Raw genomic sequence first — 18,419 nt, 5'->3', positions numbered from 1 at the left:
CGTGTGTGCTCTTCCACGTGCAGTTAGAGTTGGCTCCCCGGAGATGCCACCCCGATGGCACGAGATCCAATCTGGTCAAGCTTAGCGTGGAGCCCTCTGTGTCACTCACTTCCCTGTGAAACGCCTCTCGGTGCTGAGCAAACACATCTCGCCTGCACTTATTAGCCCAGCCTTAACACTTCTTCTTCCTCCTCCTGCTGCTTGTTCTCTTTTCCCTCCCAACACGTTTCCCCTCGTATTACCCTCCCTCGCTAAAATGAGTCAATCCTTTGCTTGGAATCAAATCATCTCCCTCCTGCGCTCGTGTGTCTATCATGCCATCGCATGTCAGTGAAATGTCTCAATACTCTCAGCATGCAGATGTGGACCTGGACAGGTGTGTTTTCTGAGATGAGATTGCCCTGATTTGATGGTTTTGTTTCCCTCCCGTTACACAGTTAAGTTTCCTGCTGGAAAAGTGAAAAAGAAGGAGTCACTTTTCAGGGCACAAAGGACAAAAACCCCTGAGGCTGGGCCTTTTGGAGTGAATCAAAAACATCTTTAACATGTATTTTCACATGTTACATAAACAGCAAGATTTTTGGAATTCACTTTTTGAATGATGTAGTGATGTTAATACTGTTTCTTACTGGTATGGTTTGTACTGACAACGTGCAGGCATGTAGGGGGTGATATATGGGGTTGTAAATATCATGTTACTCTGGACCTCTGACCTCTCCTTCAAGGTCAAATAAGGTCAAACTTTCATAAAATCTTATCTTTAAAACTGCGTTTAAATTTCTGCTTCCTTTTTTATTGGCAACATTTTTTTATGTTAACTTTGGTATGTACAATGCCAGGATATAACAGTTTAAATACATAACAACATGTTCAAGGTTCCTGAAATAAGTATCACTGTTTTTGGAAAAGTAAGTGAACTTGTGATCAAAACGTTTGATATTTATAACTAAACATTTAAACTATCCATCCATTCGCTTCCGCTTATCCTTTTCAGGGTCGCGGGGGGCACTGGAGCCTATCCCAGCTGTCATAGGGCGAGAGGCGGTGGAGATATTCCACTTCATAAGGGAGGCAGGGCAACGACAGTCGCCAGTCTGTCGCAGGCAACACACAGGGACAGACAACCATTCACACTCACATTCATCATACACCTAGTGGCAATTTGGATGATCCAATTAACCTATCCCCACAAGCTGCATGTCTTTGGACGGTGGGAGGAAGCCGGAGTACCCGGAGAACCCACGCAAACACGGGGAGAACATGCAAACTCCACACAGAAAGACCCCGGCCTGATGTTGGAATTGAACTCAGGGCCTTCTTGCTGTGCGGCAACAGTGCTAACCACCGTGCCACCGTGCTGCCCATTTAAACTAATTTTACTAAATTGGTGTAGCCGCATGAATAAAATAATAATTGTGCTCAAAATTATGTCAGGTGTATTAAAATGAGTTTCAGCAGGGCTAATAACAAAAGCCTGCGCTTTGCATTTGTTTTTACTGCAATACAGTATGTTTAAAAAAAAAGGAAGCAAAGGAAGCACAATGAATACATAGGCTACAAGATACTAGGAAAGGAAAAAAACTACATAGCAAGAAATTATATTAGTCAGACACTCCATTAAAAACCCTCCAGAAGGCTCCAAGGGCACAAACAGAGGAATCGAGTTACTCAGTCACCCACATGGATCAAAGAAGCTTGTTCATTATTTGTACCAGGCTGTAAACATTATTTTAAACATGGGAGACTTTGGGAACTGACCACATTGCAGTTCCTCAAGTGGCCACTAGAGGAACTGTAGTTTTTACCTCTTCTCAGCTCCAGAGGTTACCCATGGTAACAATGATATCACAACTCAGTCATCATGTGATATATGATAGACTCATTATAACCTAATAATAATAATAATAAATAATAATTGGATGATTTATATAGCGCTTTTCAAGGCACCCAAAGCGCTTTACAATTCCACTATTCATTCACTCTCCATTCACACACTGGTGGAGGCAGCTACAGGTTGTAGCCACAGCTGCCCTGGGGCAGACTGACAGAAGCCAACACCAGTAGGCGGCAGGTGAAGTGTCTTGCCCAAGGACACAACGACCGAGACTGTCCGAGCCGGGGCTCGAACCGGCAACCTTCCGATTACAGGACGAACACCCAACTCTTGAGCCACTATCGCGAGTAAGACAGTTATCTAAGATTCATGGCAATATTTGTATAGAAGAAGAAAAAATGGCCGCCGTGTACGTGTATCATATTGATCCAGTGTGTTGATGCATCTATTCTGTTCTGTATTCTGTTAGCTCTCGATTAGCTTTCCTCTTAAGTCTGCTGTCATTATACAATGTGTTTATATTGTGGTATCAATAGCTTGTCCCTGCCCTATTCGCTTATCACAGTGTTGACTCCCATTCTCGTGTAGCTGATAAGTAAATGAGACCAAACGACTGTAAAAATGCTCAGTTATGCGGTAAACTCACTGTATCGATTACTATTTTTTCAGTCATTGTTTGGTTGCCGTATCATAGACCCAGTACATTTTTCAACAAGCAGAAGAAGAAATAGAAATCTCAGTTTACTGCTATTGACATCTCATTTCTACATTGTGCCTCTGCTGTTACAATCACATCTACGGTTGTAGTACTGTGAATAGGAACAAAGCCGATGTCAATATAAATGTTTAAGTTGAGCAGTTGGTTTGGTGTACAAAGATGTCTTTGATTTCTCTCTGTAGTGCCGTGATACCCGAAATATCCTCCAGTGCAGGGTTTGTTCTCTTGTATAGAGTTCCCTCACAGATCTTAAATCTCTCTTTAGCCGTCATTGAAACTACTACAGCCAATTGCCTGCCGGGGTCTGGTGAAGATAACAGTCTGAGCAGGCTCAGAAAACCCCAAGAGATAGTCATCAAGCATCTTCTGAGAGTCATGCTTACACAATGTGCTAGTAAAAGCACAGCCGTTTATGTGAATAACTACACAGTTCTGCTGTGATTTTTTAATACACTCAGTATTTGGACCCTTAAAATAATGCAGTAGGTTTGTCAAAGATGTTATAATAACCACTGAGGAATTACCTTCATTTTGACCAAGTGTGTCACCTTCCTCAGAATGCTCATTTTCAGGTCTCATGTTTAAAATATAATACATTATTAATTAACAGCAACACCTTTTAGTTTACACACCAGATATCTCTCCCCATTGGCGTCCTTTAGCTGGGAATAAAAGGCGCTGCAGCAGAAGCAATTAACCACAGAGTGATGAAAATGTTTCACTGTGCACTGAAAAACAATTACGAACTGAAGAGTAGCATGATTCCTGTCAACAATGTCCATTTAAATTCCTGTTAACATCTGATGAGCAAATCTAATACAGCCAGGAGGTGAAACATGTTTTTCCACCTGCGTGTGTTCATCACTGGCATGTTGAACATAAGCAGAAACTAGTACACGCGTGGTGTATGTCAGGGAAGCAGAGAAACATGATTTTAATGTGCAGATTTAAAAAAGCTTACTAACTTCAACCCTGTTCTGTCTTTACTGTTGCTAATGTTCTGATATCTATGAAATCAGAAGTGGCTGAGCTTGAAATGTGGCAACTTCTTGGCCTAAGAAGGTGAGCCAAAACTGCAGTTTGTTTGGTCTCTAACTGATTCGCATAGTCAAATGCTGTTTGCATGGAAGATGCTGACTTGTCTGCATCTTGTCTGCAAGTATTGGTCATCTACTTGCCAATTGGTATTAAAACGTAAAAGTAAAATCAACAAGCTTTTTGAAGATCCTTTTCACTGCTGCTCTGTAGGCAGTTAGCTTGCAGACGTGTGGGTGTTTCAATGACTGCAGCAACCGGATAGCAAACAAACCAATCATGAGGGGGTAAACCTCTTTGCAACCACTTTTCACCTAGCGGTTGGTAGCAACCACTCAACAACCATTCAGGGAATACAGATCTTTCCACAGTAATCAGAGGGTACCAGGGGGTCACTGAGTGCTTGTATGACTGCAGGAATGGATTTAACAGACAGCCAACAACCATGACCAACAACTAGCCAACTGCGGGCTGTAGATCCAGAGGTAGAGTGGGGTGTCAACCAATTAAAAATTGGTGGTTCGCTCCCTGATCCTCCAGTCAGTGTGTCAAAATAACCCCCAAGTTATCCCAAGCGCATCCATCGGAGTGTGAATGTTAGCCGGGGTGTGATTGGGTGAATAAGACTTGTAGTAGAAAGTTCTCTGAGTGCTCAGAGTAGACGAGTGCTATGCAAGTATCAGCCCATTTGCCATTTTTCAGACGGTTGACAGCTTGTTTCTTGACCTCTGTGACTTACTAGGATCTTAAAACCTCCATTCAAGTCACTTTGAAGTGTGGTTTCGCTTTGGAGCATTTTAAATCACTTATATGACAAATGACATATTTTGTTTGTTTGTTTAAATTTGCAAAATGCTCCTTGACAGCCAAGCTGCTGGGCATTGGCTGAAAACTTCACTCCACCCTCTTGTCCAAGATATGGGCACTACTTGCTGTAAAAAAACAATGCTGTTTCCAAAATATGTTATACTACAAGTGGTGACATTCATTTTTAACACTCTATTTTTGATGTCAGCAGGTTTTTATTCCACATCCATTCAAGTGTCCCTCCAAACAAACTGCTTAAACAGATTTGAGCACTTTCTAAAGCTTTTTTTTTTCCGAATCCAGATATGACAAATTGTCACTGGATGCCAGCTCTAGCAGTGAAAATAGCACATTTTAAAATCCTTCACACCAAAGGAGGATATCATATATTTTAGCACGTAAGCCAAATGATTGATGAATTCCTTTTAGTCTATATTTTCCACTAAAAACACATTATATAAAGTTAGAGTGAATTTATTACTGTCAGCAGGCTATATGGTAGTGATCCATGTTCAGCTCTTTATTTCCCCGGGGCTTCATTAATAATGCAGTCCCACAATTCTTTGCATCTGAGAGCTTGTCGGGAGCCACATCACGCCATGATTACCAAACAACCCATAATACTATCTTTCATGATAAGAAACAAAAACCAAACCAAGTGATGTGTTTTCCTCCAACGCAAACACATTCTCAAATTCTTTCACACACACACCAGCCGGTCCCCAGGAGGACGCACATGTCCCTGCTGATGCAACAAAATGAGGAAACAGGGCGGGGGAAGACCGCAGAGGAAGAGTATGAGGTGATGAGTGGAACGGGCGGCGGAGAGATAAGCCTCTTGGGTCTTTCTAATTATCTGTAAGGATCAGCAGTGCTCAAGGATGCATAAGGGGAGGGATTTGACTGCCAGATCCACTGGTAGGAAGGCCTGATTGGATCGGTCACCTCTTACCATACATCCCGATTACTCACAATGCCTGGAACCGAGACTCATTAGACACAGACGTCCGCACGCATGCAGATGAATGGCGGCAGGTGGAAATTCGCAGGGATTCTCCGACAAACACTTCATAACCGTGCCTTTCTGAAATGGCTGCAAACAAGAAACAACTTTCTTCTGTACTTATTATGGAGTCCTAAACATGTCATTTTAACAAAACAAGCATAAACGATTCTGCCAGGTTGCTCTGTGAATCAATTTCGTGCAAACAGGATTTCATTTTCTTTGCTACGAGCAGCCTTATTACAAACAAACGGGATGAAACGGGGTGCTGAAATTAAAGCATTTTTGTTACTTATTTGTGTGCATGCATGCAATGTCAACAGTAAAGTGTCCCCTTTCCCGAATGAAAAGTAGCCAGTGGGCAGAATAGTCTGTCAGCTTCTCACCGAGATAATTACCCTCTGTGATTAAAAATTATAACTTCTCAGTGTCACAGCGAGCAGCAGACAAATTACAGGCATTACTGTGAACGCTGGACTGTGTGAGTGTATGGCTTGGTGCTCAGCTGATTCAAATCAGGATCAGATGTCCTCATTGTTCTTTTTTTTCCCCCCTCTTCTCCTCCTGTTTGCTTTCTCTCTTCCTTTCTGTCCGCTTCACCTGTCGAAGTCACGAGGCCGCTGAGCTGCTGATGAAACCCATCATTACCATCCTCTCGGCTGCCCGCAGGCCATCCTAAACTTCACAGGATCTCACTTGAGTGCTGTTAATTGATGCTTGGATAGCACCGTCACCCCCACAAGGACATTTAGTTTCATGGCTGAAAATGTCATCTTTTGTTGCAGCTGAAGCAGGAGGGTTTTATTTAAATTTAACTCGAACTTCCATGTTTCTGCAGCTTTACGCTACGGTATATATTACCCGTATTTACTCAGGAGAGATGAAATTCATCGCACTGAAAGGGGGGAAAAAAATCTTCCTTTTAATTCCGTTGCAGAAGCCAAAAAAAATTATTGACATTTGCTCGTGTAAATTCGCCAGCAGTGGTCTGTTATTGCCTGCACAGTGACATTTTGGAAGGATCTCTCTGTCCCACAGGGGAGTTGAGATCATGGCAACGGAGCTTAGATATTTTTACCTTTGGTTCCCTCTCTTGAGGAAAGATATAATTAAGAAAGGAAGGAGGAAGACAACAAGCGCTGATAAGTTCTGACATTGTTCCCTCCCACTGAGGGGTTTGCTTTTACGTGCTCTGTCTTACCTGTGTACGGTGGCCCTGAGCTGCAAAATACAAGAAATCATAGAAACATTTTAAATATCTGACACAAATAGAAAGTGTTTAATAAAAGTATGATGATGGATGGATGCCAACAAACAAAAAAATGGATTACCAAAGCTTAAAAGCCACCAGAAAACAGACCAGTTAGCATAAATGCAACAACTTAAATGTTCTTGCATCATCATCCAAATACTGATGTAGAAATCTGTAAAGAAACAAAATGTGAGGTTTATTTAGCATTATGAAGTTAGTTACTTGTAACAACAAAACCCAAAAGTGAAACTTTCCTAGAGAGCAGAGAAAACAACTAGAGAACTAAACTAGAGAACACATCAGATGATCGGAGAAAAACAAAGCAAGAACATGACTACACACTCACCAGCCACTTTATTAGTTATGCATGTTCAACGACTTGCTAACACAGATATCTACTTATCCAAGACAAGATTATGGTCGAGACAACACACTTTTGAACTGATCATCATGGTTGTTGATGCCAGATCGGCTGTTCTGAGTATTTCAGAATCTGCTGATCCTACTGGGATTTTCTCACACAGCCATCTCTAAGGTTAACAGAGAATGGTTTGAAAAATACTGTGAGGCAGCGCGACAGCACAGCGGTTAACCTGGATTTGAATCCACCATCTGGCCTTTCAGTTTGGAGTTTGCATGTTGTCCTCTCCAGGTACCTCCCATAGTCCAAAAACATGCAGTTAGTAGAGTTATGCTAATTGGTGAATTTAAATTGCCCATAGGAACGTGAGTGTGAATGGTTGTCTGTCTCTGTTTCTGTGTTAGTCCTGCAAGAGACTGGAGACCTGTATAGGATGTACCCTTTCTCTCGCCCTTGGTAGCTGAGATAGGCTTCTGCTAGAAGAGTACAGATCGTCTGAAAAAGACAAAATATCCAGTGAGCAGCTGTTCTCTACATGAAAATGCTTTTGTTGATGTCAGATGTCAGAGGAGAATGGTCAGACTGTTCCAAGCTGATAAGGCAAAAGTAAGTAAGTCTTTACTACCACGGTGTGCAGAAGAGCATCTCACCAGGTCCCACTCCCTTCAGCTAAGAACAGGAAACTTTATCTATAATTCATACAGGCTCACCAGACTTTATAATAGATAACTGAAGAACTGCTGCACAGTCTGATGAGTCTTGATTTATGCCACCAAATTTGGTGGCATAAATGGCTGGGTTGAGATTTAGCATAATCAGCATGAAAACATGGATCCATCCTGTTTTGTATCAATGGTTCAGTCTGCTGGTAGTTTAATGGTGTGGAGGAGGGTTTCTTGGCACACTTTGGGCCCTTGAGCGCCAACTGAGTATCATTTAAACACCATAGCCCATTTAGTATTGAGTATTGTTGCTGACCATGTCCATCCCTTTATGACCACAATGAACCATCTTCTGATGGCTATTTCTAGCAGGTCAGCACACATGTCACAAAGCTGAAATCATCTTAAACTGGTTTCTTGAACATAACAATGAGTTCACTGTACTGTTTGACACTGTCATGTCAACATGGACCAAGATCTCTGAGGAGTGTTTCCAGCACCTGGTTGAATCTGTGCCATGAAGAGTCAAAGCTAAAACAAAAAAATATAAGAAGCTGGAGTTACAACCTTAAGACAATCAAAAGCAAAGCAATCCAAACAGAAAGTTACAAAAGAGGAACCTGAAATCGTATAATACAACAGAACTAAAGCGTATCATTGCAACACAAAAGCCCAGGACCATTACAAAGATGCTGCCAATCTAGAAATGTTACTCTTTGTCTTTAGTTGTCATGTTTTGCACCCCAGTGCCACCATACCCTTTGTGCACACAGACGCACAGATCAGCAGCTCTGCTTGATAGATAGCTACAGTTTCTCCTGCTTTGTGAAACCAGAATGGCTGAATGCGGAGTAAATGGGCCCACACCCGGCGTGCTGCGCCGCCGCTTAGCCGTCGTTACATATGTCCCGTTATGCCACATTCACCTGCATCGTTCATTAGCCATCCAAACCATCCGGCGACGGTGCGAGGGTAATTCAAACAGAATGCTACTTTTTACGCATATAATCTCTTCTTTGGGGAACAAATTTGACTCAACTTTCTGTAACAGCATTTCAGAATAAAATTTGAATTTGTTATGCGCTCTCAATTGAAGAGACTGGCTCACTCTCACTCCCGTCTATTTTCCCTCGCTCCCACACAAGCGCACAGCGAGGTCTTTTTCACACACATGCTTTGGAGACTGCCAGCTCTGTGGGAAGGCCTTCCATTCTATCTCCAGCTCAGCACACAGCGCATGACAGACGACCACCTGCGCCACCTGAGCGGAGCCATTGTGCATGCTCCTTATCGCACTGGTCCCAGTTCCCGGCGTGTGGACAGTTCCATATTGCTCATATTGTTGCTGCCTCCTCACCCTTTCTGTGGGGCGGCTGGATTTTTTTTATTTTCATTTTTTTCTGGGTGGGAGATGGGTGGTGGTGGAAGGGGGGTGCACCACATGCGGTGCTCTTATCACTCCCTCTGGAAACAGACACATCACCTTTTGGTTCCTTGGAATTTTTTCTTTTAGCCTTTCTTAACATGAATTCCCAAATAAAGTGAAGTCCAGGGAGTCGGTGCACGTGTTTCTACCTGAGAATTGGATCATTAAAGCTATTTAACTGCTGAGAGTCCCCATTGAAACTGCCGCACATTGGTAATAATTCAGCAAAAACTGGATCTGCTGACTTGACTTGGATATTACCTGTTGTAGTCCACCATGTCCATCCTCCTCTTTCTCCTCTTACCTTCCAGCTGCTCTCCTTTATGCCCAGCATCTGTTATTCTGCAGCACCACTGCTGAGGTGCACCGCTCCCTGCAGTTACTCCTCCACTCCACTCCCTTTTTTTTTTCATGCGCTTGTTTTTCTACATTACCGAAGACTCAGATCTTCCTTCTTCTTTTCTTCCTGTTAGATAGGAGGTGCTAATGGGTTGCCGACCAGCCGTGACCTCGTCTGTTGCGTGCTTTGGAAGACTTTTAGCCCCTGTAAGCAATTCAGCAGCCCGCGGAGATGAAAAAGACCTTCGGTGCTGTTTAAAAATGAGATTTTATCCCACTTGCTAGCCCTACACCAGGTCAGAAAAAGGATAAACTATTCACAATAAATCCCTCTGCTTTCACAAGCTATTTAACGAACACTTAACAAAACAACAAGGAAACATTCATTCCCTTCTATCTTGCATATTAGTTCAGATTTCTGACCTTTTTCTTCTCTATATAGAACAAAAACTCAAGCAAGTGGTGTAAAATATGAGAAAAGGTCTGCATATTTTATTCCAACGCAGCTCACTCAGTAAGTGGAAACATAAAAAGGATGAGTCAGAGGTAAAGACAGCTATGACAAGAAGAAGCATTCCTCTGCCGAGTCTATTAAGTGACATTAGAATAGCTAAAGCAAAGTTTAAATAGTTGACTAAACACTGTTTAAACTTGTTAATTACACAGCTTTTGTGCCGCAATTACTCGTCACCTTTCAGCCGACACATCCAGCTCTGATAAAGCTGCGGTGAACTCAAACGTAGTGATATGAGTGAGTTTAGGTCGTGGCTTTAAGAGTTGATGGGTGAAGCAACATGAGGCATTTGTACCGTTTCTGTGGCTTAGCTACACGCAATCATGTTAACATTAGCTCACCAGGTATAGTAGGCCGTCTACCTGCCTTGGGCAAGATACTAACCCCGTGTTGCTCTCCGATGCATCCATCAGAGCATGAATGTGTGTAAATGTTAATGTGTGAATGTTTCCTATGCACTTCTGTGTAGGAAAAAAAGTGCTTGTGTGAATGAAGAATGTTGTATAAAGTGCTTTGGGTGCTCCGGGAGAGTAGAAAAGTGCTATGTAAGAATCAGTCCATGATCATTGGCATTTACATTTACAGCTACTCCATAAGACCCACTGGCACCTCAAGGTCTAACACACTGTACAAAGCTGAAAGACAATGTGGAAGTGCCAAGAACAAGTCAGGCCCCACAGACTTCCCTGTTAAAATCCTCAACTTTACATCACAATCCACCATGTTTCCATATTAGTACATGAGAAATACATTTAGGGTGTTTTTTTCTATTTCCTAAAGCCTCTTAAGGAGTGTTCGGTGAGGTTCCTCAGTTATCTGCGCGATGGGAGGACAGACTGAGTTTTGGGTTCCTATGCAGGGAGGAGAAAATTAGCAGAGGAGTGTGCAGCTTTTCATGTCTGGCGATATGGATGTTATTTTTATTTATATTGATTTAAAGAACAAGAGCACGAAAAAAGGGGGAAATGCAAACTGCATCTAGGAGATAAAGAACTACATTATATTGCTAACACAGCACTGGTACTTGATACACTTGATACAAGGTAGGATCGACCCAATTTTGGTAAATCTGTGTGAATCATAGCCTCAGTTTCCTTTTCTTAGCTGACAGGAGTGCCACCCAGTGTGGTCCTCTGCTGCTGTAGTTCATCTGCTTCGAGGTTCAACATGCATTCAAAACCATAAATGCAATAAACTGCTGTCGTGTGATTGGCTGACTAAATATTTGAATCAATGCGCAGTTGAGCAGGTGTCATTTTCTAATAAAGTGGCCTGTGAGTCCACATAGTTTGTTGCCTGAGTTTACGTGTGCAGAGGAACCAATAAAATGGACAGTGTTTAATACCTTCATAGAGCTGTGTGTCATCAACTGGTAGCATTTGAACAGCTGAATACCCGCCAGCCAATCAAATCATATGTGATTTTTTTTTCTTTTACACCATTTTTGTAATTTTTAAAGAGTCATACTCGCTTACTTTTTTCATCTGCAGTCAAAAAAAAGTAGTTGTGTATGACTTGGATATATATAGTGCATTAATAACTGGTGTTTTGCCAGTGTATGCACAGACAGTAGACCACGGCTGACCATGCCAACGTCCCAAAGCACATCCTGACTTTTACAAAGGTCTTTGCAAAACAGCTATTGAAAAGTTACACAGAGTAAATGTTTTTGGCAGACAAAAAAAAAGTAAAATTATTTCAAACTGCTATAGCAGCACTTCATGCTCAGAGGGCTTCAAACATACCCCCGGTGTCATCTGGGATTAGCAGCAAGGATGTTAGGCCCTTAACCTTGCTGCTGGGAGGCGGGGGAAAGCTGCAGTGAACATGCTCAGCGGGACCTTTCATATACGGTTCAAGCACATGTTGTCCGGAAACTGTGGCTTTGCCTGAATTGGACAGACGTATTCAAATGAGCTGCTGCTGTTCACAGTGACCATTCATCCAGTTGTGCCCCAGTGTCAACATTAACAGCGAAATTGTGTTACACAATGAGAAAGCTGACTTGCCATTTAAATGAAATGAGATGAGCAAATACAGAGGATTCACGTCTGTCCCTCTTCTAGCTTCAGTGTGAATCACTGTATTTGTATTTCAGCTCCTTTTTTCATTTAGCTTCAGTAACTTGGGGTCATTCTACATCCAACATATGAGTGAATGTTACCAAATGTCCTTGAAATGTTTGCATGCTCATCACCACCTTATATTTTTTTCAACTTCATTATCGGTTCTCATGATAAAACTGACTTTAAAATGCACTTAGTCCACAAGAGCCCTTTTTTACCTTTACTTATATCAAAAACTGATAAAGTTACATATTGGGAGGTGTAGCATGTCATTCGTTACTTGTTAGAAAACTCACAGGCAAACTGCATCTTCTCTCTATTTATCTACATCAGCCTGAGCATCATCATCTTTCCTTCAAAGGTCAGCCGTAAACATTTACTTTGAACTTTGAGTGCATCGGCCCGGTGGGAGGTTTGGAGTGACGCACGGTGCCAAATGTAGCTCTTCTTCTGACGCCGACAGCTTTGCTTTTTGCCACAGAAAAATAATGGCTGACAGAGAGAGAACAAAGCGATTTTGCCTTTTGGGCACGTAGACAGGTACTTTACTCATCTGCTGTTTCTTCAAGCTGTTCCGGGGTTCCTGCAGATCCTGAAATAGTTATAAATATTAGGCTTTAATTGGTATTAAAATGGGCTTCCACAAACCTTAAAAATGCTAGGAGACACAAATGTTTTCTGATGTAATCTGTCAGTTAAAATCTGAAAAGAATTCATATCATCTTCCCTCACATTTATAGAAGAACCAAACTACTTTGCTCTGAGGAGATGTTCAAAGCAAACGATGTGGGGGATCGACAATTTCAATGAAAACAGGCAGTTTCTGAGGCACAGCTGAGGCTGGTACCACATAAGGCGAGATGTATTATGTGCAGGAAGTGTTGCAAACTCTTTTAAGGGATTTAAGGCAGTGAAATCCTGCAGTGCTGCCAAGCTCTATACGCCCTTTTCCTTGCAGTTCAGCTAAAGCTGCCTACCACACTGCTTGACCTGCCCGTTACATCTCACATCAGCTTGTTTAAGCTCAGGGAGCGACTGAACCAAGCCACAGAAATCAAACACCGAACTCATTTTGTAATTTCTTCAGTTTTGCTTATTGTAGAGTTTATGTTAAATGTTATTGTTATCATTCACCTTAAATCCAACTTCTTAAGATGCGGGACCCAAAGCCAACTAATAATCAGACTGATCATCCAAAAGTCCAAAGACACCCAGAAAACTCTCAACAAACAGCAGTTTAATGACTATGGTAAAAAATTGCTGGTCTGAATATTGCTTGTGTATTTAATAGCCATTTAAAAGCAATCATATTTTAAATGTAGCTCCAAGTGTGGCATTTTAGCCTTTACTGCAATAGGAAAGTGGAGAGAAAAAGAAAAGATGACTTCAAGGCAGATTCAAACCCAAGCTGCTGCATTGAGCTTACAGCGTATTAGTTGCCAGCAAGATAAACCAGCACCAAAGTGTGACTCTTCAACAGAATGTCAAGTGGCACTAACTTTAGCATTGTTAGCATTTAATGTGTTTCGGGTTAACTGAACATGGTTATGTGCTATTCTAGTTGAGTGGATAAATGCTAGCTTCCTGTCACTCCTGAGAAGGCTGTTCCAAGTTTTCTCCATGTGTGGATAACGGCTCTGATCGTGGTTCACTGGAGTCCCAAAGCCTAAGAATTTTTTTTAACACTTTCAAGACTGATCGACCTCAGTGAAATTGTTTCTCTGCTGTTTGTTGTGGCATGATGTTGTACTTTTTGAGAATGTCAAACGGGTTCTTATTAAGTGATTTCTTAATTCAACAGTAATCAAGTGGGGTTAATCAAAGTTCATTCGTGATTTAAAAATCACAAGATTGTGTTAGATCTTAAGACTATATGAATAATTATGAATAATTAGTTCATCTGGTATTTCTGGTGACTAGTTGTGATGGTATCAATGCTTAATTGTCTGGCTGACCAGTTGTGCAGTAAGCACCTTTGTTAAATGATGTATTAAACCAAACAAGTTCTTCAAGAGGTCACAGGAACCATCTTCACCGTGTACAGTTCAGGGAGCATGAAAAGACCGCTGTTCTCTCAATACCAAAAAAAATCACGTAATCCACGTATTTTTTCAATCATCTCTAATGATCTAATCACCCTTTTATTTCTTTATTATGCTCCATGACTCAGGACTCGGGTCTTGATTGAAAGTCTTAAACTGTGCACTGGCAGACGGACCCTCTCGACCTGAAACGCTGGCTGCCCCCAACGTCCCTCCCCCCGGGACGCTGCTGTTTACTGCCCAGGGTGGCTGAAAATTAATTGGCTCCTTGAGCTGCTCTACGTTCCCCGTCAGTGCGATGGCCTCCCCTCATTGCCCTGTCACTTTAAGTCGAAGTGTATTAATGGACTGTGTGGGCCATTGATTCCTAATTTCTCTCGACGTCAACAGGCGGGATAAATACGCCCGAAGTCGGTCGTCTTCTGGCTTATTGTAATCAGCATTGTTATTGATCGCCTGCCCGACCCCCCAGAAGTAATCTATTTTAAATACACTTTCAGTAAAAGAGGGGTGCTCATTGCCTAGTCAGGACACATTGTCTTCATATTAGAGAGGAAAGCCACAGATGTAGAAAAAGGGAGACAGGAAATACAAGTAGGAAGTGTCCTGAACTGGGAGATAACGGAGAAAGCAAGTGAGAGACATGCAAACTGGCCGATGGATGCGTTTCACGAGGAGCTGGGCACCGTGGTGAAATATCGCTTGCTTTTGCGTGTAGGTGGTGGTCTCTGGGTGGTCACTGTCAGTGTGAGTGCGTGTGCATATGTGTTTCTACACATCTGTCTCCCCGAGACCAGCGGATGATGGATGAGGACTCAGCTACCGGCGAGCCAGACGTTGGAGCGATCGATTTATCCTCACATTCGTCTGGGAGGAGGAGGCGTGCGGCGGCTCGCCACGGTGAACATTTCAACACAGTGTTCCTCGATATGTGCCCGCGTGTCCACGAACACACAGGCATATACTGTATTTTCATAGTAAGCATTTCAAATGGGCAATGATTCTCTCGCACCAGTGGATGCGTGAGCCGTGGTTTGAATTCCTCATTGTGCGCTGACCATAATGACCACCAAGGTGTTTTCATTGATCCGCCTGCAAAATGGCATCCACTTGTTTAACATCCAGAGTAATAATGCTTCAGCTGGCCCAGCCTCGCCCGTCTACCTGTTCATCTGGCAGTTTTCTTCAGATATGACTGCACAAGACAGGAGAAGAGTGAGTGTTTGTGCTCACACATGCATGATAAGACGTGCCTGTTTGCGTGTGTCTGGCATTCTCTGCTTGACTTCACGTGTGTCCATGCGTGTGCTTGCACAGCCACAAATGGGTTTTTGTGCGACTGTCAAAGAGCCGCTGCTCCGTCCAGCCCATTGAGCAACAAATTAGGGCCGCGAAGCAAAGTTGTCTCCAGTCTAAGCTTTGTTGTTTTTCCCCTTACTCGCTTTGCTCATCAGGTGTTCATAATCAACGTTAACAAATCAGCAGGGCATCCATTGTTCTCCCTGCCCAGCCATCTTGAAAATGGCCCCAATTACTGAGGACACCAAGGCGACGTGTCAGTTATGAGTGAACAAGATTGCATTTGACTTGGACGCGTTGCAAGACGTAGGTACTGATGTTGCACACTTTGGTACAAAGCCAGCACCTGTTTTTGTTTTTTTAACAATATATTGTGAATGTCAAAGAGCTTCTAGAAGGAAGTTTCTCCACCTGGCAGTCATTTCAGTAGTGCTTCGGGGCTCTTATTTTAAATCCACTGTCAAAATGAATATGGAAAGAGCTTTTCTGTTATCATCGGGGCATAAAAACTGTATAAAGCCACCAGTCTAATGTGACAGAAATAACTTTTAAAAATGGGTATTCTTCCTGAAAAAATTGGCTTTTGAAGCTTTTTCAGGTCACACTTCTACGCATGCTCGCCATTAAACAACTCTATGACTTCATTAAGAGGTCAATCAGTATTGCTGACGTCACACCATTCATAATGAAAAACTCCATGCATTCATCTTTTATTCACATATTTGTTACTATCAAAACGAGAAGATAGAAATATCTTGAGCGCCCCCTCGTTTCTTTATGTTTTGCTGCTTCAAAACAGCTTTCTTGTAATTTTTGTAGGGTATCAAAGTTTTTCTTTGGACATTGGCTGCTTTTTCACTCATTTTGAGTCCAGACCTGACTATCTAAGGAAACTGTGGAACACAGGCAACCACATCAGTCTCGGATTGGCCTCCCCAGAGCCCAGATCTCATCATTAATGAAGCAGTGTGGGATCACATTGACAGAGAACAGAACAAAACGCAGAAACACCAAAAGAAGAGCTTTGAGTGTCCTTCAAGAAGCCTGGAGAACTATTTCTGAAGATGACTTAAAGAAATGACAAGAAAGCTGCCTAAGAGAGTTCAGACTGTGCTGAAGAATAAAAGTGGTCACACCAAATATTGACTTTCAAGCTCGTTATGATTGTACAAACTCTGTTTTTGCCTTATTTACTGTATTTACATGTGCGTTTTCAAATGTTTCAATAAAACACTGCACCTCTTTCCCATTCCCTTGCAAAATATAAAGACACGAGAGGCAGCTCAAGACTTTTGCACAGCAGTGGATGCCACCAAATAGTTATAAATGTCGTGAAACTATACTCCAGCTAAGTTAGCTATTTGCTGTTTGTTGCCATTTTTGCATTTACTGGATTCTGTTATATGTTTCTATTAAGGTTTCCACTGAGCACATCTCTCTTTCTTATAAGGTCTCTGGCGTTTACAGCTTCTACGTTTAAAATGTGTGTCATCATTGACTCAGTGGCCATGAATATCAGCAATTCAGTGTTCTCTAACCACAAATCTGTGGTGACATCACTGTCATATGAGTGCTCACAGTTTGGGAAATTTTAGACTGAGAAATGTTGAGTTTTGTTTTTGGACTCTGACAGGCAGATCGTCTGCGCCAAAAAACTGACATCTCTGAAATGCTATAAAAGCCGACTTGGAGTCTCCATCTCTTTGAGTCATGTATATGAGAAGTGCTAACAATGAATGATTGAGTCTAAATGTCTGCTTGGATGTGCAGTTAATGACAATGACAATTATGACAATAATTTTATGTTAGTACTGACATTTGCCGCATCACCGATCTCAGACTGCTTCAGTCTTGAAATTTAAAATGATGAATGACTTCATGAGAGGATTCGCAGTCAACTCTTTCTCTCTCTGTCTCAGGGAATGATGTACCTGGAGGAGAGGAGGCTGGTCCACAGGGACCTGGCAGCTCGGAACGTGCTGGTAAAGTCTCCCAATCACATCAAGATCACCGACTTCGGCCTAGCCCGACTGCTGGACGGCGATGAGAAAGAATACAACGCAGACGGGGGAAAGGTCGGTGTAAGTGGAAGAGTGTTAATCTTTATGTGTATACAGCGCAATTTCACATGCGGGACAATTGATATGAAAGTACTAAAACTACAAGACTTGTGACAGGGAAAACCGTACATAAATGACACTTTTCACAATAATATACATTAAATTCAGTTAATTTCAATTCAGTTTTATTTATATAAACTTGTCTCACTTTATCTGAGCAAAATCACAGTAACTGTTGACTCGAGGCGCTTTATATTGTAAGGTAAAGATCCTACAAGAATACAGAGAAATCCCAAACAATCAAACAAACCACTACAAGCAATCACTTGGTGATGGTGGGAAGGAAAAACTCCCTTTTAACAGGAAGAAACCTCCGGCAGAACCAGGCTCAGTGAGAGGCAGCCAACTGTCATTGGTTGGAGGTGATGGGAACGAGAAGAGAGCCAATAGTAACTAATGACGTGATTATTTTGGATCATTATTACTGATTCATTGATGCCTTTAATGTTGCAGCTGTTGATGACTTTAATTATATGTTGCTGAGTAGCTTGATGTACAATGATACAATTTATCTGCTAAATGTTAAGTAAAAAAATAAATGGCATTTAGTAGAAAAGAGTGGCCTTGTAGCAGAAAGTAGTACTAACATATTAATGCTTAAACAATGCAAAAGTGCATCACACCTTCAGTACTTCAGTAAAGTACTTTAGTAAGTGTACATAGTCTCATTTCCTACTGGTCCTTTCCAGGCTCTTAACCAGTGGTATTAACAGTACTCTAGTGCAGTGGTGTGCCCTGGTCTTGTCCACCATATTGTCCTGTAAATTTACATATTTGTACAGTAAACAGTTACAATAGCCCATAATACACTACAACCACCTACTCTAAAAAGTAAGTAAAAAAATGTTACTACAGGGAGTGCAGAATTATTAGGCAAATGAGTATTTTGTCCACATCATCCTCTTCATGCATGTTGTCTTACTCCAAGCTGTATAGGCTCG

General features: G+C 42.0%; 1 protein-coding gene across 3 annotated transcripts in view; it reads left to right on the top strand.

Moving 5' to 3' along the window:
* The window catches only part of LOC102292440 (receptor tyrosine-protein kinase erbB-4), a 376,157-nt gene that overhangs the window by 326,652 nt on the left and 31,086 nt on the right, over positions 1–18,419 (top strand). For 2 of the 3 annotated variants that reach the window (XM_005920194.3, XM_005920193.3), the window contains exon 21: positions 17,278–17,439. In XM_005920194.3, coding sequence (XP_005920256.1) covers positions 17,278–17,439 — 162 coding nt within the window. The remainder of the gene's footprint in view (positions 1–17,277; positions 17,440–18,419) is intronic. The other variant, XM_005920195.3, reaches the window with a different exon arrangement.

Source organism: Haplochromis burtoni, unplaced genomic scaffold, assembly GCF_018398535.1.
Source record: "Haplochromis burtoni strain Fernald_Lab_line unplaced genomic scaffold, NCSU_Asbu1 Contig_38, whole genome shotgun sequence".
Taxonomy (NCBI): Eukaryota; Metazoa; Chordata; class Actinopteri; order Cichliformes; family Cichlidae; genus Haplochromis; species Haplochromis burtoni.
This window is presented reverse-complemented; position numbering and strand designations above follow the sequence as displayed.